General features: G+C 37.4%; 1 protein-coding gene across 2 annotated transcripts; it reads left to right on the top strand.

Annotated features, from left to right (window-relative positions):
* Positions 1 to 6353: 6353 nt before the first annotated feature.
* Positions 6354 to 25689, top strand: LOC311288935 (uncharacterized protein). Of its 2 annotated transcripts, XM_084406619.1 has the most exons (3): positions 6354 to 6425; positions 7172 to 7305; positions 24494 to 25689. In XM_084406619.1, the coding sequence occupies exons 2-3, from the start codon at positions 7215 to 7217 to the stop codon at positions 25411 to 25413; spliced, it is 1011 nt and encodes a 336-aa protein (XP_084262745.1). In that variant the 5' UTR covers positions 6354 to 6425; positions 7172 to 7214; the 3' UTR covers positions 25414 to 25689. The 2 variants fall into 2 exon arrangements, with proteins under 2 accessions (XP_084262745.1, XP_084262744.1); XM_084406618.1 differs by lacking the exon at positions 6354 to 6425 and having other exon boundaries at positions 7106 to 7305; positions 24494 to 25683.
* The last annotated feature ends 481 nt before the right edge of the window (positions 25690 to 26170 follow it).

Here is a 26170-nt window from a genome sequence, read left to right as displayed (position 1 = left end):
GCCAGGAGACTTCGTTTTCTGCTGCTACATCTAGTGGTTGCAGATATGCTTCTACAGCATCAACACCGCATTCTTGACATTTTCGGTCAATACACGGTAACTTGTGAAGCTTTCTGGCATCGTTTGAAGGTGGACAGACGGTCATGTCACTTGCATGGTATCGATCTCTGATTTTGCAGTCCAGATTTTTTGCTTGGACAACCTGGTTTATCACCTTTAACTTCAAGTCCATATTCTCACAATATTCACAGAGGCATTGGTTCAAATGGGCTTTTACATAGGGCAAAATGTGGCTTGGTCGGAGTGTGCAAAACTTACTGAAGCACAACTTCATGTTGGGATTCTCATTTTGCCAGGCAGAGTATGTGGATTTCATGCTTTTCTACAGGATTTGCTTCTGTAAGCCAGTTCGTTTGCTGACTGTTTTCTTGTGAGGAAGTGTGGTTGATACATCAGGTCTTCTAAAAAATTATTGCACAGAAAGCCAAATTGCATCACTTACTGCATCACAACGTTTTTTTTGTTGTTCTGGATCATGCCCTGCTTTTCTCAGACGGTCATATTTCCTAATGATCTTCTGTGATATTCCTAACTTTCTGCTAGAGGCATCCCTGACTTGCTTACTGGCAGATCCAAGGATGGCTGCAAGATTGGCATTAAACATTCTTCTATTGGCTGTGGACATCTGTTTGCAAGTTTGCTTCACATATCCTAAAACAGAATCCACATCCTTGTCCTTACCGCCAAGCATCATGTCATGGAGAGCAGTTTTTTTTCGCGGGCTTGCAGATACAACTAAGCCAGCTACTATTGTGCCATACTTCTGTGGACTTTTTGGCATCAGCCTTTTTATCCTCCAGGACGCTCCATGGAGCGAAGCCTCAACTTGAGGAGACCTGCCATAATTTCTGAAAAAAGTAAATAAAATAAAGAAAGGCCATATATATATGTAAGAATATATGTATGTTTGCAAAGGATATGTATAAGAGTTATGAGTAATTATTTTTTAACACTTGAAATTTATAATTATGTTTAATTATATGCTCTGAACACCACAGCAAACTTAATTTACAGAATAGCTGTTCCATTTCTTGAATACACTTCTTAAATTAAGAATCTGAAATATGAATGATGACTGTTAGTCTCCATGTTCATGTCAATTACAAGATAAGGATATTATCTTCTCTATGATAGGCTGCAATTTACATAGCCTGATTTACAGAATATGATGCTGCATGAATGGTGGCCTACAAAGTATTTGGAAAAGTTTTTTGATTTCATATTAGGCCTGCCGGTGTGTTCCTTTTTAAATAATGAATATAGGCTACTTCAGACATTTATTAGGCATGGTGTGCTAAATATGATTAGGAGAAATAATACACAAAACTACAGAAACGTCCACTTTTGGTATGGCAAGATGTCTTAAAATTGATTTATTTTTCTAACATTTAAACTTACACCACATTATTATATTACCCTTTGACTCTATGACTTTTTTGTGCATTTATTTAAAGACAGCATGTACCATTTTTTTGTCACTGGTGTTACCCTACTTCTTTGGCAATATTAAAGGTTTTTATGAAATATTATTTATAATTTTTTTCAGCACATGTAGTCAGAGTTACCGAAAAATAATAATAATCCAACAAATAAGGAGATTGTTTTATTTATTGTAATCAGGTTTGTTAAAAGTGTGCTTGAATGAGGTTAGTTCGTTTGTGCAACCATGTATTTCCTATAACAATGAACATATTTGAAAACCAGTTAAAATCAAGTAATGATGCAATCCTTTAAATCTTAACTTTTGAGTGTAGCAGAATTAAATGGATGTAAAATGATTATTATGTCACATGTGACATTGTATTGACAAATTTTTACCACAAAGCTAATGTTTAAACTAGCTTTATTGTGTGCCGTCAGTGCGGAAAATCTGCGTGTGTTCCTTAACATGCCCAGTTCACTGTTGTTTAAAAACCTATGCGATTGACGCCGACAGTTTATTCTAATGGCATAAGTGAGATTGTGTTAACGCACTATTAACGTGTTAACTTCGACAGCCTAAGCTATATTCTTACGAACATTGGACAGAAAAAAAAACAATCATCAAAAAAAACAAAACAGAAAAATGTCATTGACGATGTTGACTTTCATGACCAGCTTGAGTCAAAAATACGCAGAAAACAACGTTCGAAGTTGGACAGACTGAAAATTTCCGTCTAATTTACGAACAAGATGTGCAGAATCAGTCAAAATGCATAAAACCACCATTCACGATGAACACGACACCGGTTTCGGTCCGAAACCACTCGCAATAATCTGACTTGCACACTCTTTTATCCTTTCTCACCACAATGATCCTATTTAATGTTTACTTAACCAAAGTTTACCACGTTTGTATCATTTTAATGTGCGTAAACTTTTGGACAGAATCCACAAACTTACCCACATTCGTCGAAATCCGTGAAATCCTGTTAACTCTTCCTCCCACGCAGAGCAACTGTGACCTAGACAATCTTATTTCTGACATGAGAACCGTTGAGACATTAGGAGATGGAAATTCAGTGTCAGAATAAAATGTACGAGCGTTATGATTTTTGGACAAAAAATCTTGGCCCCTGTTTTATCCCGATTTATTAACAATTTATCATGTAGCAACGCATATCGTTAGCCTCATAGCATAATTGCCTAAGTCATATTTCAATTTCTTTGGAAAACAAGAAAAAACTAAAAATGACAGGCAATTATGCTATGAGGCTAACGATATGAGAATTTAACCCACACAAGATGTTTTTATCGTTTTACTACTGATAGAATTACATGGAAAAATTATATCTCTGCTTCCTTTAGAATCATAGTTTAACGTGCGTAACTGCTTGGACAGAAAGTGTTAGTAGTAGTATTTTGTAGAAGACACACCAAAATAAATATTATGCGCCAAAATTCAGGATTTTATTAAAGGAAATGAAAGAAATGACTTAGGTCCAATCCAGATGCACTGAATGTCCCACCCTGACATCCGCAATTTCTGGGGACGGAAATAAAATAAAGTCTCATTGCACGATAATGCCAAGGCTTAGTGGGATAAAAGTAACTTTATTATTTCTTACATCTATCTTTAACAAAATAGTGAACTAAAAATAAAAAAATGACAACAACTGGGTATTATTCAATCTATATTGTTCATTACACCCCTTGTGGACAGAAACTGTGGAATCGCCCAGTAACTTAAAGTCGACATGAAATCAAAATTGACCCTATTTACTTTGTTAGCGCATATTACTAGTCTTGTGGTGAACAATTAATCCGTGCAAGTTAATACACAGAAAAAAATTGTTTGCCGTGGTAATCTTTAATCAAAGTCTGAAAAGTTACTTCCGGTCTGAAATGGCGTCTTTTTCTGATGACGTATGCTTGACGGCTTGGGTTGAAAAACGTTTAACCACTCCCCTCAAACCGTAAGTCTGCTATGAGCGAGAAATGGAGAGGAGGAGCGCTGACACTAAAACCCTGCCCTCTGTTCAATATTCCGTTTCACTTGGAAGTACGTCACAACACTGGAGAAAAGTCGTTTGCAACTTCCGGTTCACGCGGATTTTAAGGTTTCGACTTACACTTAAGGTTCTAAGGCAGACTTAACGCATACATACCACGTTCAACTTCTTCAGACAAAAACTGGACATTAGAGCCACACGAGCTGCAAAAGGCTGTAATAGTTCTCAGATCGTTTCCACAAAATGGACAAAACATGCCATCCCAGGAAGACAATGGTTGAAATGATAACATTTCAGCTAACGTTAACTATCAGAGGGTGTTCATGAAACAAAAGCAGAGCTAAATTTTCTAAATCGAAATTAGTTTATCTATATTCTGCTCGTTTCATGAATTGATACATTAAGATTATCAGGATATCAAAACGTTAAGTTAAAATATTTTGTTAATTTAAAAATCAATTACACATATTAAGATCCCATCACTTACACAGATAATCTCTTGTCGTGTCCCAATTCGACTCCTGAGGAAATATCGGCTTTTCAGTGCCGACACTGCCCCCTAGTGGTTGGGATCATTTCCGTTGTGTTGCGGCTTGTTTGCGTTGTGTTGCGGCTTGTTTCCGTTGTGTTGTGAACTTATGTTTGCTTTTTGAATTTCGTTGTGTTGTGCACTACTGGGCCACCGTAATTTATAGACCCCAATAAACAACAGTACTTAAATAGCATATTAATAACTGTATATTAATATATTCATATTAAGCACTGTTAAATATATTGAAATACATTTTTAATATTTGAAATATATGAAAAAAATACTTAAAAGCTTATAAATTCTTTCTCATGTTACATCTGTAAATTTGTATAGGCTATATGAGAAAATATGTTCATGCCTTATATAATATAGCCTATTATATATATATATATATGACTTCAAACATTGTTTTACATTTTCAATGCTTTCATGCTCATTCCATTTACAGTTTGACGATGGCCACATACCTTCTATCCACTTAATAATGAATCAAGTTTCAGGATATTTTTTTCTGATTGTCAAATAATTCACTCCATCAATTCTAAATTTATGTAAATGCTGCGTGACTTCTACGTGTTTTAATGGGCGCGCTCGCTGAAAATTCGAGCCGCATCTGAACTGGAGCGGAGGGCGTTACCATGGAAACGGGGTATTGTATTAGACACAAACAACTGATTTAATTGCAAGGAGACATTTTAATTGTTTATTAATAAGTGTTTTCTGTCAGTGTCAGAGGCAAAGATGAAGTTGACGATGCTGACTGGCGATCTTCGCAGTAGTGAACGCGCCAGAGAGAAATGCACATTTCATACGGATTACATAAGAAGAGAGCAGTCTGTTCTGTTTAAAAGTATACATTTCAATATAGATATATTTCTCAGGTCTGTGAGGCAAGTATGCTACCTTATAAGCTGAGTTTCGTTTCATTTATGAGACGAGCTCCAGTTCAGGCAGTAACGTTAGTTCAGGCGCCGGCGCCTCAGTGTCCTGATTATCTCTTGTCTGCTATATTTACTTCTTATTTATTAAATCCAGGTAACGTTAATTGGTTGATGAAACATTGATTAAAATTAAGATACAATTCATACAAAACGAAATTAACTTTAAAGATTTCGGTTTCATTTCGCGTATCGTTACAGCCCTATTAATCAACATTGTATTTTTTTTTTTTTTTTTTTTTCATATATCAATACTTTTAGCATTATTTATTACAGTTGTGTATCTGTATGTTCTTTGTATAGTTGGTTTTGTCAACATGATTGGGAATTAACTTTTGTTATACAATGTATTTTCTTTGTTGATTAAATTTATTTTGCTTTATTGGTTATAATATATAATATAATAAAGTTCTAATTTATTTTATATTGCTATATTGGTTTATTTTTTTGTATTAATTTTTTTTTTTTTGTGAGATATGAGTTCTTTTCCTTTTTTGAGTAGCCTACATTTTTGTTTGATCAAAGTTCAAAGTTGGGTAGTTACATAATGTTGAATTAATAAATCAATCCATAACTTTTAATGTAATAAGTAAAATCAGTTCCTAAGAATTAACTTACCTCTATATTTCTTGTCCACTGACGTTTTAATGTTTATGTGTTTGCTGGGGTGTTGTGGTGGAAATTACACCAATACTGTGGGACAGCTATATTTTGTATAAAAAGTAATATTGATAGTGGTCTCACATTAAATACTATAAGGTATTTTAATTATTTTACTAGTGCTTAATTGAGGTATATTAATAGTTACCAGATAAGTCATATTTTTAAACTGTATTTTCATTGTTGAAGTTAAAAAGCCTGGGTGTGGGACAAGGAGAAAACGGGGATTTTGACACCTATAAGGGGGTTGAAAAGTATGAAAAAATAATAATAATAAGGTAGTAAAAAGTTTTTAAGGAGGTTTTATTGTTAGTTTGAAAAAGAAAGAGGAATTTGACCAAAATTATATGTATTTTTTAAAATATGACCAAAGTACATAAAAGTGCCCATAGTCTAAGAATCACCCATATACAGATAACTATGTGTGTATATGTTGTACCTAAACAATCAAACAATGGAATATTGACATACCTAAGCATATAAGTTCACATCGCTGTAAAGATTGAAATCTTTGTATATTGTAAGCTTTGTAGAGAAAACTGAGTTCTGATTGCAATTTTAAACCATGCAGGCTTACTGAAAACAGTGGTGTATTTAAATATGCATTTCTCCAAGGATTCAAATATGAATACCATATTTATTTCTTATTATTTTACTGTGTGTGTGTGTTTTTGCATGTAAACTTCTATGCCCGTTTGTGATTATTGCAGCGTGTGAAGGGGACTTGTATTTAGGTGTGAGAGACGACGTGAGGTCATAAGTCTGCGCCGCGACCCCCTGTCTGTTGTGATTCGACTTAAGAAGGTTTGTTATTTTAAGCATTTATGGTATTTAAATCAATACATATCTTTCAGCCAATTATAGCTTTAGAGTCGATCTAAAAAAAAAAAAATTGATCACTGAATGAACAAATGTAGGCATATTGCTTTATCTAACATTAATGAACGTTATTTTTGTATGTAAAGTGTGTCCACAAATGAGTAACAGAAAAGGTGCGTCTCATTTCGCTTCCAACATCGGGAATCAGATTATTGTAAACACGAATTCGTTTACTGGAAAAAGTTATGATGGCAGAAACGGGGTTTTTAATACTCCGAGTCAATTGAATCAAATACTTCGCAAATGATTCAGTGATTCGAAGAGCTCGATTCATCACACGCTGACGAGACATGCTGTTCAAAACAGTGTAAAGGCAACAGAAACACAAACGTGTGAAATGAATTTTTTTTATAAACCAACTGCAAATATTTTTTTTTTATTAAAGTGGAATCTGTTAAATCTATTTAATATCATTAAATAATTATAAACTCGTAACTAAGTAGTGTATGTATAATTTGTGTTCTTTTAATAATTTTTCCTGCTAGTTGAGTTAGTTTTTTTTAGCTGATCAGGTCATCCAGATCCAGGTAAATCCATTAACTTTCACTCTGACTGACTCACTGAACTACTGAACTAGAGCTGATTGAGACGCACCCAGAGATTTAGTTTGGATTTATTTTTCTTTCTGTTAATTATTCTCATCTTAATCATGTCTGTGTCCAAACTCGCAGAAAAACTCCTGCTTGAAGCAGCTGAGATCCACGTGACACTGTTATGAAGATGGCGTTTATTAAAGTAGAGAATGAAGACATGAAGGTTGAAGAAACATTCAGAGTAAAACAAGAAGATGCTGAGGAACAAACAGGTTGGTTTCATTCTCAAATCTGAACTCAGTCATTTGATCCTTCTTAAAATGTCCAGCTCTACAGAAATTAATATTTTCTGAAGAATGTCATATGAAGTGTCCTAATTAAAGTGCTATTATTTGACATGAAGCGGGTCGCCTCATTTGGACAGACATGTTGAGATCACATGACCAGATTATAAAAATGCCTTTTAAGTGGAAATATAGCAGTCAGTCAAGTTAACATTATGTAATAAATGGATTTCTACTCTAATCAAAAAATATATAACAAAAATGCTGTGGAAATAACCAGTGTGTTTATCGTCTGCAAGAGAGGTTTCAGCTCTTTGCATTTACCAGTGGTTTTAACACTGTCAATGTATTCCCTCATGCCTCTCTGAATTTCCTTGCTATTGTGAAGCTGGAAAAGGGAGCCTAGTTCTTGTACTTCATTCTCATCATAATGAACATCCCACTCTTCTGGCCAGCTAAAGGCATCCAGTTTCGTTTTGGATCAGTCGAGGCATCTGAAAAGTGTTTGTGAAGTGCTGGGTACTGTTGCCATCCAGCTTTGATGGTTCTTTAAAGGCTATCCATCTAGTGCCAAGAATCCTCCCTATATTCAGACACTGGCTGCATCTGAAACCGCATAGTTTGTATATTGAGTACTTAACATGATCAGGCTATATAATACCGATAGTGTTTTTAGAGCTTGTTAAGTATCAATGTGATCCGGACATCATCCGCCATGTTGACGTTATCATGTGACCTACAACGTTATCACAAGGGCAAAAACTAGTTTGAGCGGCAGGTGCACTAACCCCTGATTTCATCAGTATCTCGACAACCATACAGTTTTCTTCAACATCAGCAAAATGTTTGGAATGTCTGAACAGTTTGCAAAAGCAGCTGCTCGAAGATCTCGCCTTAGGAGAAGACTATTGATTTCATACTCTAAATATGTATATACGAATTCTTCAAAATTAACATTGCATTGCTAACTCACCCCAACACTTATGCACTATAATAATGATAAATGCTGACCAATACTTAATTATATTACATATTTTCTTACCAAAAATTATCTATTGTAGTAAAACTGTAATTTAAGTGTATTGTCATATGACATAGATATGCATGAATACACATTAGACAAATGCAGCTGATGTGAATGCATACATTTTCTGTCAAGAAATGAATTAATGCATGAATTAATGAAATTATTATATTTTACTGACAACAATAGGAAACATGAACAAAAATGAGCAAACAAATGAATAAAACGAACCATCACAATAAATAAATACAAGTCAACAACACTTGAAACAAAGCTTTATTCAAATGTATTGATCTAACAAACTATAATATTAATATATATATATATATATATATATATATATATATATATATATATATAAATTGTATTTTAAAATGTTTGTTCTTTACATAAACCCAAATGTGCAAATGATCATAAGATGCTTTTGTCTTATAATCATTTTTTTCTTATATAATTCTTATCTCAACAATTCCCTTTCTGTTATCTCCCTCTCTCCTTTCCTCTTTCTCACTTGCTTCCCGGGACCATCTCTCTTCTCTTCTCTTCTCTTCTCTTCTCTTCTCTTTCTCTTTCTTCTCTTTCTTGTCTTTCAAGAACAGATGAACAATTTTTGCTGCAACACTACTTTTTACTTCCAATCATGACAGAGTAAGCAAAGCTTCATCTGAAGCAAAACAGCTTTCAGAACAGCTTCTGTGAAACCATGGTGCGTGAGGTTTCCCATACTTGATAAATTTCCTCTGCATTAGCTCCAAGTTCCACTAAATCTAAAAATAATGTTAGTGGCTCTTCATTTCCATCTAAAGGCCAATTTATACTTCTGCATCAAGTGTTAGCCTAAACAAAACACAGAGATTCACAGGGACGTGCATTATTTAGCTTCTCGTCAAAGTTTGACTCCATAAGCCGGTGTTTCACATGGGGTTCCAGCCAAGACAGAAATAAATAAAACGCCGGGACTTTTTTTCCCGCCTGGATTCCCGTTATAAACAGGGGTGCACATAACTAGTGTGCAGGTGCGCATCATTTATTTGTATCACGTATGCGCACCTGCACACCAGTTATGTGCACCCCTGCTTGTAATGGCTCTGTGTACTCATTTACTTTGTTTTTTGAGCGTGTGTTAATTGTAATAACATTTATATAAAATATGGAGATGCATGTTTTTTTTTTTTTCTGTTATTTATCTATATGTTTGTGGAGGGAAGTGCTTTTGGAAAACAGGGACACGTTTACTTACAGGAGTAAGATTTTCCTCCATCTCTGGTAAGATAGCAATCATGATGATGAGTGTGTTCATTAATTATTAGGGGTGCAGCGGATCGCAGTTTATGATTGCAGGACCAGGCCGCCTGGCCATGTGATTCGCGGATTAACTGCTAAATTTAACCATCATAGAGTGAAAGTTAATTTGGTCTTGTCAATTTACACATTCAAACGATTTTATTTTAAACACGAAAGAGGAGGCGAAAATCGGGGCTGTTATTTCTCTGGTTTTAGGATTTGCAATCATTCATCGAAATGTCCAAGAAGCAAGGCACGTTAAGCAATTTCTTTGGCATTTCACCTCCTACAAAGAAACGGCCAGATTGAATTTGAGAATAAAAAACGTGTTTTTGCGGAAAAGTGGCTTCATGAGATACACTGGCTCTAGACAGATGACAACTGGACTGAGATGTGGTGCAAAATATGCCGCGAAAATCCCAATCTCGCGGTTAAAAGCAGCACATATTACGCGGGAACAAAAAATTTAAGTCCTATAGCTTTTGAAATGCATGATCATAGTAAAAAGCACATGAACATAGTGCAAACTCTTGATAACAGGCGCAGTCAGAGTCAGACATCCACTCATCCTCTTAGCAGGTGGATGAACAAAATGAATGCAGAACAGCGTCAAGCACTGCGTAATAGTTTTCTGTTGGCCTTTCACAAAGCAAAAAAGGCACGTCCTATGCGCTCATTTGAGGAGGATATCCCGCTTTTCAAAAGGTTTGGAGTCAATGTCTGGGCCGCATATCACTAACGAGAAGGGGGCACGCGCATTTTGCAGTGCATCGCACAGACAATCAGCTCAGATTTAAAGGCACACTATGCAAGATTTGTACCTTAATATAACAGTGTCGAAGTCATTTCGATGGTAAACAAACTCGTAGTAGGGCAAATCATCCCAATAGCAAAGCGGGGGGTGGGAATTGCAGGTTTGAGAGGTGGCGCCCCACCGAATCACGACTTGCTTTACGGCACGACGTCACATACATCAACAACATATGAAGCGGCCTCTGTGGAAGACACTCGCACGCATTTCAGACGTGAATCATGGCAGAGTCGACTAGGAAAGCACGGTCGGAAGAGTCAAGGAAAAGAAAGCGAGAAACGTATTTACGACAGTAACGTTAAATACAAGTACTCCACAGCGACTCTAGGGGTCGCTGTTTGACAAAAACGGAAAGTGCATAGTGTGCCTTTAAGTGAAAAATTAAAGGCAGCTGAATTTTGGGGTGTGCTTTTTGACGGATCAGAAGACATAACAAAAGTGGAGCAGGAAATTGTGTACATTGTGTCGGTGTCCAGCAGTGGAGAGTTTTCCTCAGATTTCCTCGGATTAATTCATTTGGGTGTTAATCAAGCGGTGCAGGACATTGTGGATGGGCTTGTGCAATTATTCTTTTTTTTTTTTTGGCCCGCCACCACCCCCCCAAAGTGTTGGGGATGATGCAGTTGTGCAATTATTCTTATGCATGTGGTTTAGGGGATGAGTGGAAGAAGTTGGTCTCGGTGTGGACAGACGGAGCTGCTGTCAACGTGGGAGTCTATAACGGGGTCGTTCCCAAATTACGTCAGATTGTGGCCATTGGGGATTCCCTGTGCACATATTATGTACCGCCCACACCCTGGAGAACTGCCAAATCAGCTGATCGCAGGGTTCCATACTGTGCAACATCAAATTGCTTTGTTGTCAAGTTGCTACGCTTTTATTTAAAAAAAGAACAGAACAACTAAAGAAGATGTGTGTTGAGAAAGGGATTGCATTTGTGATATTAGGATACTGTTTCACAATATTAGATGTTCTACATGGAGGCAAGATACACTATTGAAAATATGGAGACTTTTACCTGCCATTCAAATTCAAGTTGCTGCAAGTGATGACAGTGACCTTAACACATCTGCACTGAGCGTTTTCAGTGTTTCATGGCCAACATGCTGGACGCTGGAAACATTTTGCAATTCACCTCCCTCGGTTTCCAGCAAGAAAATTTGACTATTAGTGAATGGAAAGATGAGCTCATGGTAGCTATTGGACAACTGACACTTCTACTTGACAATAAATGCAAGTACATAACAGAGACTGTTTCAAATGCTGATGCAGACAAGGATAAGAATGATGCATTTGGAGGTCTCATTCAGGAGTTTGAAAGCAGATATTAATCTCTCAAGTCGTGTGACCACTTTTTAATTTTTGATCCTTCAACTTGGCCTCAGGAAATGCAAAGCTTGCACAGTTTTGGCAACACTTGCTAACATATTTCAGAAATATGAATCCTGCTTGTGTTGACAGAGACTCCACTCCACAAGAGAATGGATGTGTTTGAAGCAAGCAAGAAAACGTCTGGCCGCTTCATCTGTGAATGACTTGGTTAACTTGTGAAGCAATCCAGATATCTACACCAACATTCAGAAAGTCCTTGTGTTGTCACTCACACTACCACTGGCACTGAGTAGTGCTGCATGCGAGAGGGAATTTTCATCTCTCAATATAATAAAAAGCAAGTACAGATCCTGCCTGTCAGACTCCTGCCTCTCATCTCTGATGCACATTCACTTGTCTTCGATGACAACAGAGACTTTTGACCCAAAGTAGTGTAGTGTGACCACAGTATGAGCTCTCTGGCTCTCCAGCTTTACTTGTGTCGGCCTGTCTCCACACAGAGACTGTGGTCGTTTATGCGGTACCTTCTCATGAGCTTTCTCTGACCATAATCTCCTATGGTGCCAATTTAAAATCAGACTTTATTCCGTAGAAGTACTTTAATTTTTAAATTGTGTGACTTTGATCTGCAAATCATGTATGTAATCTTCCTGGGTTATTTGTCCTATTTCTTTAACTTTTGAGTGTCTGCACTGAAGTGCTGAATCGAGTTGATGTTTTTCCACTAAGTATTGCATGGGGGTCACTCTCTGAGTGTCCTATTTAAGAGCTTGCCAAAGCATTAATAACACTATACAATGAAAAATAAATAAAGTAATAATAATAAAGTATAAAATATATCACGGAATGCAGTTGAAATGAAACATAACAATATTTATAAAAGTGTCTCTAGGCATATAGTGAGTGTGTTGGTAGTTCTGGCCCGCTAGAGGCTCTTTTGTCGTGACAGGACTTCACACATGCCGTCTATGTTTTTGTGGGTTTGCATTTTTGAGGTTTGTGCAGAGACCTTTAAAAAAAAAAAAAAAAAGGCTTGCACCTTGGAATCTATTTTAAGGGTTTGCGTTCTCGAGCCACCAGGCACTGTTTTGTGCGGATGAGCGGGCCAGAGCGCATTGAGTGTTTTCTGTTAGAACGGTGTCGTGTTAGCGGCCCCTAAGTAAATAACTAATGATCTTTGTAAGAGAAGTTGGAAATTACCATAGTTGTAGTATTTCATCCTTACTGTTAATTGACATTAGCTCCACTTACGTTTCAAAATGCGGCAATTGCTGCTGTTTTGCAAAATGTCCCTTTGCGCCACCTGGCGGTCATTTCGCGAAAGACTTTGATATGCGACTGGTTTATTTTTGCCGCGGTGACTTTTCCACGGTAGCTTGTGCGGTGGTAACGGGCGTTCTGGTTGACTACCTACTGTAGTAACACCGTGTTCTAACCAGACATGACGCGACGCTGCGACACACGATAAAATACATATTTTCCATATTAATCAGAGTTGTTGTCCTAACCAGCCGCGACGCCGATACGCGATGATTCTATTTTAGAAACGGTCACTATTTCTGCTACATCACGGCTGGAACAACTACAGAAAGTATGATAATCTCAGGTACTGTTTATGTGGTTTATTTAATGTTAAATAAACATTATTCAAACTGTGTGAGTTTGAATATAATTGTGTGTGTATTTTATAGCCGGAAAGCCACAATTCACCTCAGATCTTCAAAAAAAATACTAGTGAACGTTCAAACTGTCAACTCATTGTTAACAGACAAGTGTATTCTATGACAACGATTGTTTCAGTAAGTGATTTGAACCAATTTCTTTATGTGGGAATCATTGGAACAAAACATATGTAAGGATTGATACTTAACTCTTTAAATAACCACCTCCAATTAAATTTTTTGTTCAAACCTGACCTTATAACTCAAATTAAACTAAAATATTTGTATTTAACTGTGTCGCGGGCATTTTAATGGGATACATGTGCATGCTTTTGCGAGCACAGCCTCTTGATACGGGGGTAGATTGAGGGTATTCCAGAAAATATTCAAAAGATTAAAAAAAAATCTTAAAGCAAAAACCTCCAGAGGAGTAAGTCCACAAAAACAAATAAAACTGATAAGGAAAAATCCACAGGCAAAATAAAATACAAAGTCTCAGAGTTAGAGAACACCTACTCAGGCAACTGGCTTCAAAACAAATAAACACCAAGCAAAGAAGCTATGAGACAGAGTCACTTAAATACACACGGCAGAACAAGACACATGTGAACCTAATAACATCAATTACAAGCTGAGTAAGCTGGGCATGAGGGCACCATGAGGACCTCTAGAGGCCAAAACACAACATGACAAGCAAAATACTGACACTGTCAGTTCAAAGCTAGATTAAAGACACATCTCTTTGACCTAGCATTCACATAACACATTATAGACTTCTATAATTCAATGTTATGCTGCGTAGATCAGGTCAGGCGGAACGGGAACACTTCCCATAAAACCTGATGTACACGTTACATCATAAACAGAATGGCATCTACGCTAATTTTAGTGTTTTTGTTTATCCCGAGGTTTTCCCGCAGCCTGCCGGATCCAGACTGCATCCAGATCTTATGAAGGACCTGCGCCTGGACCCGATGTCATAGCGGGGTGCTAAAGTGCTAACTAGTTTCTCCTTATGGAGGATCCCTTTACCACTCTACAGATAAAGCGTTGTCTGGAAAATTCGGTTCGCGTATCTACCCCGAAGTGATACAATTCTGTATCAAAATGTTAAGGCCAGACAAGTAGTTTTTTAAGGCTTGGTTTGTAGGGAATTACAAACCTGTGCACATATATTCAAACGCGCATACCAATAGACTGAACTCGTAATACTCATGTGCACGCCATCAGCGCTCTCACAGGTTTCGCGTTTAAAGTCTATGTAGAGTTTCCTGTTAAAACGGTGTTGTGTTAGCGGCCCCTAAGTTAATAACTAATGACCATTGCGACCGAAGTGAATCAATCAAATTAACTTTAGCTGAAAAATAACTTTATTCAAGAACTGCTATAAAGCCAAAACAGTCTCTGTTACTTTAAACTATCCTTGTATCTCTGTAAAGCCGGTTTGGAACAATCTACATTGTTAAAAGCGCTATATAAATGAAGATGACTTGACTTGTAGTTGTCAGAAAAAAAACTCTAACGCCTCAATTGACACCTTCTTTTCACCTGTCAATGTCCGCTCTGTTGAATAAAAAAAAAGCTGCCTGAGCCCCGCTTTCGGCTCTGACACAGAGAGCAGACGAGATGACAGCGTGAACGGCAAAATGTAAACATAATGAGCAATATATCACGTCACCAAAAAATATTGAGGTCATATGCATATATGTGACCCTGCCTGTGAAAACCCAGCTAAAGTCCTTTTTTTTGTGATTCACTGTTTTCTACATAAAATCATCCTACATAATGTAAAGAACATTCTGTGAAAATATAACCTCGATATCTTTAATATTGATTAAGGCTATGTCAAAGATTTGCTGAATTTCGGGCTCCATAATGATCCATAATTATCCTGCATATGTGCCATATAACACATTATAGCTGAGATTCTCCCATTTTCAGTGATATATAACACATTTAAGGGAAAATTTGTAAAGTTTTGTAAAACAGGCCTATATATTATGATGCGCATGTTCAAAAAGCTAAAAGCATAAAAACATTGAAACGAATGGGAGTACCACAAGTGCTTGATTGTAGCAACAATTACCAAGTCAATTCAGTGGAATGATTTGTATAACTTTATTAGTAAAATTAAATATCAGTGAAAAAATTATCAGTGAAAAAATTATCAGTGATCAATTAATTAACATATAACATTTTGGTATAAAATCTCATTCTCTTACTGGGCCACTGTGTTACATAAAAAATAGTTCACCCAAAAATTACAATTCTGTCATCATTTACTCACCCTGATGTTGTTTTAAACCTGTATGAGTTTCTTTCTTCTGCTGAACACAAAATGTACATATTTTTTAAATGTTGGTAACCAGACAGTTGACGGCACCCATTGACTTCCATAGTAGGAAAAATATACTATGGAAGTCAATGGGTGCCGCCAACTGTCTGGTTACCAACATTTAAAAATAAAATAAAAAATTTGTGTTAAAGGGGTGGTTCAGGATTTTGGACATCGGACCTCATTTCCAAGTTAGCCTGGGTGTTATTTATCAGTGGAGACCGTTTTCAACATTTTTCATCCAGTCCTTCCAGTTGCATAGTTCGCCGGTGCTAGGCTAGCGCGAGTCAACGGTATCTGCTAGCCCAGTGTTTCCCAACCTTTTTTCAGTCAAGGCACCCTTTGAAAATTGAAAAAAATGTGTGGCACCCTACACTAATGTTGTCACGATACTACTTTGATACTATACCTTGAAATGTATCAATTTTCAATACCACAGGGAAGAACTGCCGTATAGGCCTACTGTCATATAGATATTTTTAATATTATCAAAATGTTTTGTCCATCCATTTAAAGTCTAGGAAATCATTAATTTCTTCTGAAGAGATCACTTTACATGATGACATATTTAAGGCTTTTATTCATATATAAACATTGCTCAATTATTATATGTTATAATTGCACAAGATAGCTTGTTTTTAATATATTTTATGTAATAATTTCTCAGTTAATCTCCAAATTAATGTAGAAACAACATAAAGACAGTATATTTCAAATAATTGTTTAATGGCATCTTTTTATGAATGAAGTGTTATTTGATTCCGAAAGAGAAGTCGATTCTGGCGCGCATCGCTCTGTGTGTCGTGTGTCGTGCATCACAGACAGCGCATTCTCATTTGTATTTTCTCGCTTGCATGGTTTAAAAGCATTTGCATGAAGAAGAACGTGATTATATAATGTAACGCTAGCGAAAGGATGAAAGAAAAAAAAAAACGGATGCTGCTTTAATTGCGTTAAATATTTGTAAATATTTTTAACGCATTAAACTGAAACACATTAATCGCGCGCATTACCGTTGACAGCAGCACAGACATAACCGATGTGTTTATGTGAATACACGCCAAGACGGACGTTGTGACAATGTTTTCGTGTGTCTTTCAACGTAAGCGCAACATGAAAAATAGGCAGCTTTATGTGGACGCACTGGGAATGAGGCACGGGAATAAAATCACGCGTAAGCGCAACCCCCGCAATTCAACGCCGAAAACTTATGATTTGCATTTTTATTATAAATTTGTGCGCATTATTTGTTGAGAGACTTCCAACGATCTGAGATTGATTTAAAAAAAAAAATGTTTACACATTTTAGCAATTTTTACACGGCACCCCTGCTCTCGTCAGAAGGTTGGGAAACGCTGTGCTAGCCTGCCATTAAAAACAGTTTTACCCACTTCACAGTACACCAAAAGCAAATAAATTATAATGCCAGACTATCGATGTAAATGTCTGTTGAGAGAATAATGTTAGAAATCAACCAGGAATGAACAATTCACAAAATAGGCTATATGATTTGCTGAGCTGCCGCTGCCCCGCCCCTTCCCCTGCTCTCATGAGTCATGACTGAGTGATGGGAAGTTCGGATCATTTTACTGACTCTCTTGTTCGATCTCGTTCATCAAAATGAACAAATCTTTGAGTCATTTCGTTAATTTAAGTGGCTTTAAATGTTATACTTTTAACAGCCAAATTCCTCGATCACATCCACCTACGCAATGTTGGATGATATTCTGAATGTGTTTTCAAACACTTTTTTTAATTTAATTTTTTTTATTTAGGTTTCAGACATTTAAATACACATAAGCACTAGTAAAACAATACATTTGACACGTTAGAAATTTTTAATGGACCTCAAACAGTGTCCAAAAATCAACTTAACAAAATTTCAAAGATTCTTGTGTAGCTTCTCTTGCCGCAAACAACACTAGTGGAACACCCTAATCCACTCCTTAACAGTCCCAAAGCAGTATTTCCTGACCATAGATTTAAGTTTTTTGTTTCCGGATGATATCCTGAGGAGGAAACACAATAAGAGATTAAAGTATGTGGCTTTCCTGTGTCTGCATCATCTGTTCAAAAAGTCCAGACATAAAATTAGTGCCCTGATCACTCTGTAACTTTGTGCTCTGTATCACTTCTCTTTGTTCTCTTTAATCATCTCGTATTCGAGATCCACCTATATAAAGGGCATCCATACCTGACCTTGGCAGAAGCATCCAATTGCACAAAGTCTGGCTTGACAGACAGGAGCATGTGCCCAATGTCAGTTAAGGGACTGCCCCTTACCAGAGTGCATAAACTTGCATGCACTACCTGTCCTCAGTTGACATTCGCTTCTTGTGACCTCTGGATCACTTTTACTCACAATTCATTGGTTTATGGACTTCACGATTGTCTACACAATGACATCTTTGGATCAGCTTCCATCAGACGTGTTTGTCTTATTAACCCTCTGGGGTCTGAGGTGTTTTCTGGGCCCTGCAGCTGTTTTGACATACTCTGACATTTGTGCTTATTTCTGTTACTTGTGACATTTTCATGGCTAAAGTCTGATTACACTATATTCAGCAGCATGTATATAAAAGTTTGTAGTTTTGAAATAATGACATTTATGCGTGGTTTGTGAAAAAACTAAAAACAATTGTCACTGAAATAAGGTCATGAAACCCATACTGATTATTTCTTCACAAGACTTTTGAAAACTGTATCACGTAACCTAGAATATTTGCTCCAGGGTTCGTACGGGTGCTTGAAATCCTTGAAAATGCTTGAATTTTGATGTTGTGTTTTCAAGGTTTGAAAAGTGCTTAAATTTTGGATAAAGTGCTTGAAAATGCTTAAAATGTAATTGTAATTTTTTTCCACAACAAATACCTATGTGACTGAATTGTCCGTTTATTGAATGGAGAAATAAAATGTTAGAATGAAACCTGCGGTGCCCGCTTGTGCGTATGACTGCGATCTGCCGGCCTATTTTCACGTGTTACTCCGCCATCCACCCCCATGAAACCACTACTTCAACATGCCGGGAGGTTGTCGTTTCAATGAACGTTGGCTGGAAGATGCTAAATTCAAATTGTGGATTAAACGGGGACAAACCCCACGAGTTGCCTCGTGTAAAGTCTGCAAAAAAGACGTGCAGCTTTTCACAATGGGCGAGTCTGCTCTCTCGAGTCACATGAAAGGTAAGTCATAAACTTTTCAATTAAGTTAACTGAAGTAGCCTACTGTACAGGTTAGCGCCTATTTGTTTACGCTAGTAACTGCTAACTTAGCTAGGAATGCGCATTTTGTGACTGAGAGTACTTGGTGTGATGATGTAATGTTAGTATTGCATGTCCGTTATGGCACGTACATTTTTGGAATATGCAGTGAACATAGCCATAGTTACAGCACAGTAACTGTAACGTTAACTACCCGCAAATTAAAACATGCAAACGTTAGTCCAGTGCATAACAACAATCGTTGATTGCTGAACAGAAATCGTGTCAGATAGAGTGTCATACAAGTAGCCTGCTGTTAGATTGAGGATGGTCTTATGCAATATTTACACTGCTCTATTCCAGTAGATAAATGTGTAGCCTATATCTTGGCAATGAAATATATATATTTTTTAATAATAATTAATTAATATAGGCTATTTATCAGGCAGGTGCACTCTCAGAGTCTTCTGGGTTAAAATTGAATTACAGGTTGTTGTTGCACTGTCTGTCTCAGACTGTGTTCAAACCTTGTCTATATCAAGAATGTGTCCAAAACCAAGGCCTGTAAAGATTTTCTGTTCAAATCCTGTATTCATATTTTCAGCCCTTGAAATTACTTCAGTTTTTACAGCCTGAAAATCACATTATCTGGGAAGCAATATTTGTACATTATATAATGAAAAGTATTATTCATAGGCAGCCCAAATTTTGTAGGGTGAAAGACAAACATGTAAATATGACTGAACTATTACAAGTTTGTACTGCATGCCCTAGATTTGGGAAAAAGTGTGAAAAGACTGCCATTCAGGGTAGCATAAACTTTGAGCAAAATCTTAGAGAGTGCATCAACTGTTTTCCTGGATTTTGTCTGATTTGACACATAATGACCCACCTGCATGTCATTTGGCTCAAATCCTCCCATTCAGTGCTACTCTCCAGTCTCCATAGCTGTCTTACTGTATGTTATGTTATGAACCATTAAGAGAATAAACATTTTTAAAGGTGATAATTCAGCATTTATACAGCAACATGGTTAACTGACAACTGTCATTTTCAGCATTTTACGGATAATTGTATTGAGAATAAACATAATTAATTTAAAAAATAACATTTCCCTCCTATTTTTGTTGTTATATAGGAAAAAAGCATCAAGACCTGATGCGAAGTCATCTGAATACAGGTCCAGTAGTAAGTGATTTTTTTGGGCAGAAAAGCACAACTACATCCATCAATACAACCAGCAGGGACAGTGCAGCGGAAGCAGCCGGTGGAGTAGTCCCTCTACCATCCACATCCACTCCTTCAGTCCAATCTTCTAATCCACATCAGGCAACCAGCAAGACCACAAGCACCATAAAACCATTTATCAGCTCTAATCCAACACTTCAAGCAGAAATATGCTGGGCAACAAAAGTTGTAACCAGCCACTATTCCTACAAATCATGTGAGAATGCAGCAGACATTTTCAGAACCATGTTTCCTGACAGTGACATTGCAAAGCAATTTACTTGTGGGGAGAGAAAAGCAGCATACCTCACCACATTTGGGATTGCTCCTCATTTCTCTTCACTAATGAAGGCCAAAGCCAAGAAAGAGTCTGAATATGTACTTCTGTTTGATGAAAGTCTAAATAGGGAAATTAAGAAAAGCCAGCTTGACATGCACATACGATTTTGGGATGGTAACCAAGTACACTCAAGGTACCTAACATCATTTTTCATGGGTCATCACACTGCAGAACAAATGCATGAGAAGGTTGAACAAGTGTGTTCGGATATAAGCTTCCAGAACCTGATTCAGCTGGCGATGGATGGCCCAAATGTTAATTTGAAGCTCTTCTCACTGGCCCAGCAGAACATTGAGAAACAAACAGGCAAGAAAATGTTAAATGTTGGAACTTGTGGATTACATATACTACACAACTCCTTCAGAGCAGGGTGTGCATCCACAGACTGGGAGCTGGGAAATGCTCTGTCAAGCCTTAAATGGCTATTCAAGGATGTTCCAGCTCGCAGGGAGGACTACACAGAAGTCACTGGTTGCACATCCTTCCCTCTTGACTTCTGTAGTCATCGGTGGCTGGAAAATGTGGAGGTGGCTGAGCGTGCCCTTCAGATTTTGCCCTCTCTGAAAATGTACGTCAGTGCTGCTAAAATGAAAACTGTAACCGAACCACTTACAAAGTCTTTCAAGACGGCTGAGATGGTTGTGCAAGATGCCCTCTTCCCAGCAAAGCTGAACTTCTTTCTAATGGTAGCTAGGGAAATCACACCATTTTTAAAGTTATACCAGACAGACAAACCCATGCTGCCGTTTATGTCCGGTGATCTCACAAATATGCTGAGGAGTCTAATGGAGAAGTTTGTCAAGCCCAGTGTCATGAAGGATGCAACTACCCCTGTAAAGCTTCTCCAAGTTGACTATGCTAACTCAGTCAACCACATAGATGTCACCAAACTGAGAATCGGATTTGTCACAGAGCGAGCCCTAGAAAACATGAAACAAAACTCCTCTGAGAAGCTGATCCTGGAGTTCAGACAGAACTGCAAGCTGTTTTTACTGAAGATGGTGTCCAAACTGTTTGAAAAGTCACCACTTAAATATCCACTTGTTAGAGGCATGTCTGTCCTTGATCCAAGGGTGCTCCTCAAAAGCAAAGAGACAAGTGTCCGAAAACTCAGCACTGTTTTACGACTCCTCGTGGAATCTGGCCGCATTGAAGAACAAAGCTGTGATGACATTCTGAGGGAGTTTGGCCACTTTTATGACCACAATCTGATGTGTGCGTCAGATTCCTTCAGGAATTTCAACCCACAGATGGGAAGGTTGGATGAATTCTTCCATGAACATTTATCAAACAAGGCAGAGTTTCACCATCTCTGGGAGGTAGTAAAACTCGTCCTGGTCCTCTCACATGGTCAAGCCTCTGTTGAGAGAGGGTTTTCCGTTAACAAAGAGGTGATGGTGGAGAACCTGAAAGAGCATTCTCTGATTGCTCAGCGGATCATTCATGACCATGTGAACCATATTGGAGGGCTGCTCAACATAGTCTACACGAAAGAGCTACTACTCTCTGCAGCTGCTGCCAGACAGAAATATCACAATTATCTGGATGACCAAAAACGTCGAAAACAAGATGAGCAGACTGCTCAGAAGAGGAAGGGAATAATGGAGGAGATAGGTGAGATCAAGGCCAAAAAGAAGAGGATGGAGGAGGACATAAGTGTCCTCCTGAAATCTGCAGATAGTAATGCAGAGAAAGCTGAATCGGTTGGAAAACTCAGCTTCATCTCGAAATCAAATTGTCTTCGCAGAGCTGCAAAAGAAAAACAAAGAAGTCTGGAGGCTGTAGAAAAACAGCTAAACGACAAGCTGATTGAGCTCAAAGACACTCCTTCATAGGTCCTTAATGTACCATATGGCCTTAACATACAATGTTCTGTTTAGTGCAGGTTTTTTTTTTTTTTCAAAAGGGCGATAAAGGCCACTTAAGGTGATTTGTTTCGTTTTGCAGTACTTTGTGTTGCAGTATTCTGTGTTGTTTGGTGTATATTTTGTTGTTGTTTGTTTTATTTATTATTTTTTTTATTTTTTTTCAACAGGAGTGGATAAAGTCGATTGAAGTCAACTTTAAGTTGATTTCTTTACTTGTTGAGTTGATTGTTAAATTAAATATGCACTTTGAGGTTATAGACCTTATACATAAAATGCAACCTTTGGCCTAATCTTTATAACGCACATGTAGCACTTTTGGCCGCATATACTTTTGCACTATTTTGTGTTGTTAATTCTGTGTTTGACAACTCAGGTTGTTTTGATTTGCACAATATTGTTAAAAAAAGGTCAATGAGCTGAATCTGATTGACTGTCTACCTCAAAGACGAATGTTTGCATTTTTTATGTTTTCAATAAATTAATTGAAAGTGAAGTGAACCTGTCAAGTGATTTTGTTTGGGGTAATTGTTTTAACATTGATTCAGACAGGTTAGATAGTAAGCAAAGTCTACTTAGACACTGATACATTTTGAAAAATAAAACTTGTGATTTGCTTAAATATATGATCCTTCTGCTATTACGAAACACAATTTTGGCTGTTTATAGCATTATCTCTTTTAATGCGATAAAAACACTAAATATTAATTTTGACTATGTATTGGTATGTTATTTACGGTGGTGTAAGGTGCTGGTAAAATGGACCTTGAAAGTGCTTGAAAAGTGCTTTAATTTGATCTTGGAAAAGGTGTACGAACCCTGTTGCTCCAAAACTATGTGAAAATCATCCTGCCTACTCATTTAGATAAAACAATATATTGATTTAAAATTTGTAAGACATGTTTTGTGTAAGAAAGCTTTATACGAGGAGGGCGTGAATCATCATGAATATTGATGTGTTTCACACCTGAGAAAGACAAAGACCCTCCCATAATGGCCCTATCAGGTGTTATCAGGCCCTATCATTATGAGGAACCTTGCACAAAGAATGAGGAGAGACTTAAAAAAGAATGGCTTTTTGATTGTTTGGATTTATTTACAACACAACATAATCCAAAGATACACAACAAATGACAAAAAAAAGCACATTATTGAACACACCGATCTAAAGACAATGGGCCCTATCTTGCACCCAGCACAATTGACTTTGTACAACGACGCATGTATCATTCCTATTTTGCACCCAGCGGACAGCGGACTTTTCTCTCCACAGACGCACGTCTGTAAATAAGGGAATAAACTTGCGCTCCCAGGGGCGGTTCAGCGAAAAAAGGAGGCGTGTTCCGGCGCAAACGTTCCCTGGTGCTATTTTGCAGTTCCAGAAAACAATTCCGCCCCAGACCAGGAAAAACCTAGTCTAAAGTCAGTGGCGCGTTTTTCAGATGCTATTTTAAGGGCGCATGCTTGGCCATAATGTAGCGTGTGCATTTCGCGTTTGATACTTGCGTTTCAGATCGTTAAAATAGGGCCCAAAGACTTGAACAGTCACACACCTTTGTGCCATTCCTGAAACATAGTACATACCTGTCATTTCCAAGGTGTTTGATTTTTCAATGAGACCTCTCTTCTTTTACACAAGCAAAATGGTAGTAGTTAGATATGACTGCTTGTCCACAAATGCCAACATAATTCTCATGCTGGCCAAGCAAATGTTGTGATCTGTGTTGTTAAAAGGTGTAACTTTAATAAGGACAGTTTCTGTGCAAAGATAGAGCTTAAATCCTGACTGAAATTCCAGTTCTTTGCAAAACTAAACATTGCTATTGGTCTATAATAATCCAATTATCCTGGGTCAAATGATAAGGTGTTTGATAATTGCCAGCTTTCTTGGACTGCAGGTTTTTAGTGGTTAACAATGTTGAGAAGAGATTCTGAGATTATAGATTTTGAAACAACTCCTTTTTCACAAACTTAGTGCATATAGGATCTAGCAAGCATATTGTTGGTTTTGATGCTTTGATGCTTTTAGGTTAGTTTTGATATGTCTTGCTTTGTGGAACTGGTGTTACATTTTTTATTTGTCTTTTTTCACTTTAGACCTGATGCTGCTGAAAGAGGAAAGTGAAGTACTAGATGAAATGCAAGAGAAATATCAATATGAGAAACATCATGGAGTCATAACATCCAGAGAGACTAAAAATACTTCCTCACGAAACAGAGCTCAGAAAACCAAAACTAACAGTTACCTCACCTGCCATCAGTGTGGAAACAGTTTCACTCATAAACAAAGTCTTGAAATCCACATGAGAGTTCACACTGGAGAGAAGCCTTTCACCTGCCAACATTGTGGAAAAGGTTTCACTCAAAAACAAAACCTTACAGTCCACATGAGAGTTCACACTGGGGAGAAACCTTACACATGCCATCAGTGTGGACAGAGTTTCACACATAAAAAAAACCTTAATACCCACATGAGACATCACACTGGAGAGACTGCTTTCACTTGCAAACTATGTGGCAAGGACTTCACACGAAAAGAAATTCTTAATTCCCACATGAGAATTCACACTGGAGAGAAGCCATTCATTTGTGCTCAGTGTGGACAGAGTTTCACACATAGAAAAAACCTTAATACCCACTTGAAAATTCACACTGGAGAAAGTCCTTACACCTGCCAACAGTGTGGAAAGAGTTTCACTAAAAAAGGAAGCCTTAAAAGCCACTTGAGGATTCACACTGGAGAGAAGCCTTTCACATGCCCTCAATGTGGAAAGAGTTTTACACATAAAGGAACCCTTAATGCACACATGAGAAGTCATACTGGAGAGAAGCATTTCACATGCCCTCGATGTAGAAAGAGTTTTACACATAAAGGAACCCTATATAACCACATGAGAATTCACTCTGGAGAGAAGCCTTTCACATGCCCTCAATGTGGAAAGAGTTTTACTCATAAAGGAACCCTAAATAGCCACATAAGAATTCACACAGGAGAGAACTGCTTACGCTGTTTTTGAGAAACACCCCTGCACATTCACTATGGATGGGATTCAATTGTGATCAGTGTCAAATACATTTTTTTTTGCCTTCACACTTACAGACACGGGAAAAGGCATGCTTATGTGAGACCCTGGCCAAAGGAGAACTTGCACCCCAATTTAGCTTGGATTCTCCCAAGGATGTTTTCTCTATTTCTGTCACAGATGAAGTTTGGGTTCCTTGCCACTGCAAATATGTTCAAAGAAGGCTGTGAAAATAAATGTGTTTTGTTTATCCTTTTTGATCTTTCATTTAAAAAAAAAAAAAAGTTCTAACCTTTAAACAAGTAGGACAAATGAAAGAGTGTGCATCATGCCTAACACCTACATGAACTCTTTACAGTTGGTTTTATGACTAAGTCATTCTTTTCAAATGCTATTGAAGTTAGAAACGTGTATACCAATGTCATATGTAACTTTAGAGACGGCCCCTAAATGTGTGAATATCGAACATTCAATGTCATTGTCAAGCCAACTATGCCAGTATATCACTGGGAAACACTAAGCGTGAGACTTTGCGGGTTACGTTCATATTCTGAGTCTGCTTGCCTGTAGCCTAAATAGTATACCCTATATCCCAATAAGGTGCAAGTTTGGTCTTTTATATCACTGTATTTAGTCCATTAAGCTACGTATTGAGGGAACCCACAGTACTGCAGCACAGCGTTGCGATATAAAGTTAAAGAAACGAAACAACTGAGAGAAATATGTCTACCTCATATGTAACGTTTGATCT

The sequence above is a fragment of the Rutilus rutilus genome, assembly GCF_951802725.1.
Source record: "Rutilus rutilus genome assembly, chromosome: 4".
NCBI classification, from domain to species: Eukaryota; Metazoa; Chordata; class Actinopteri; order Cypriniformes; family Leuciscidae; genus Rutilus; species Rutilus rutilus.
This window is presented reverse-complemented; position numbering and strand designations above follow the sequence as displayed.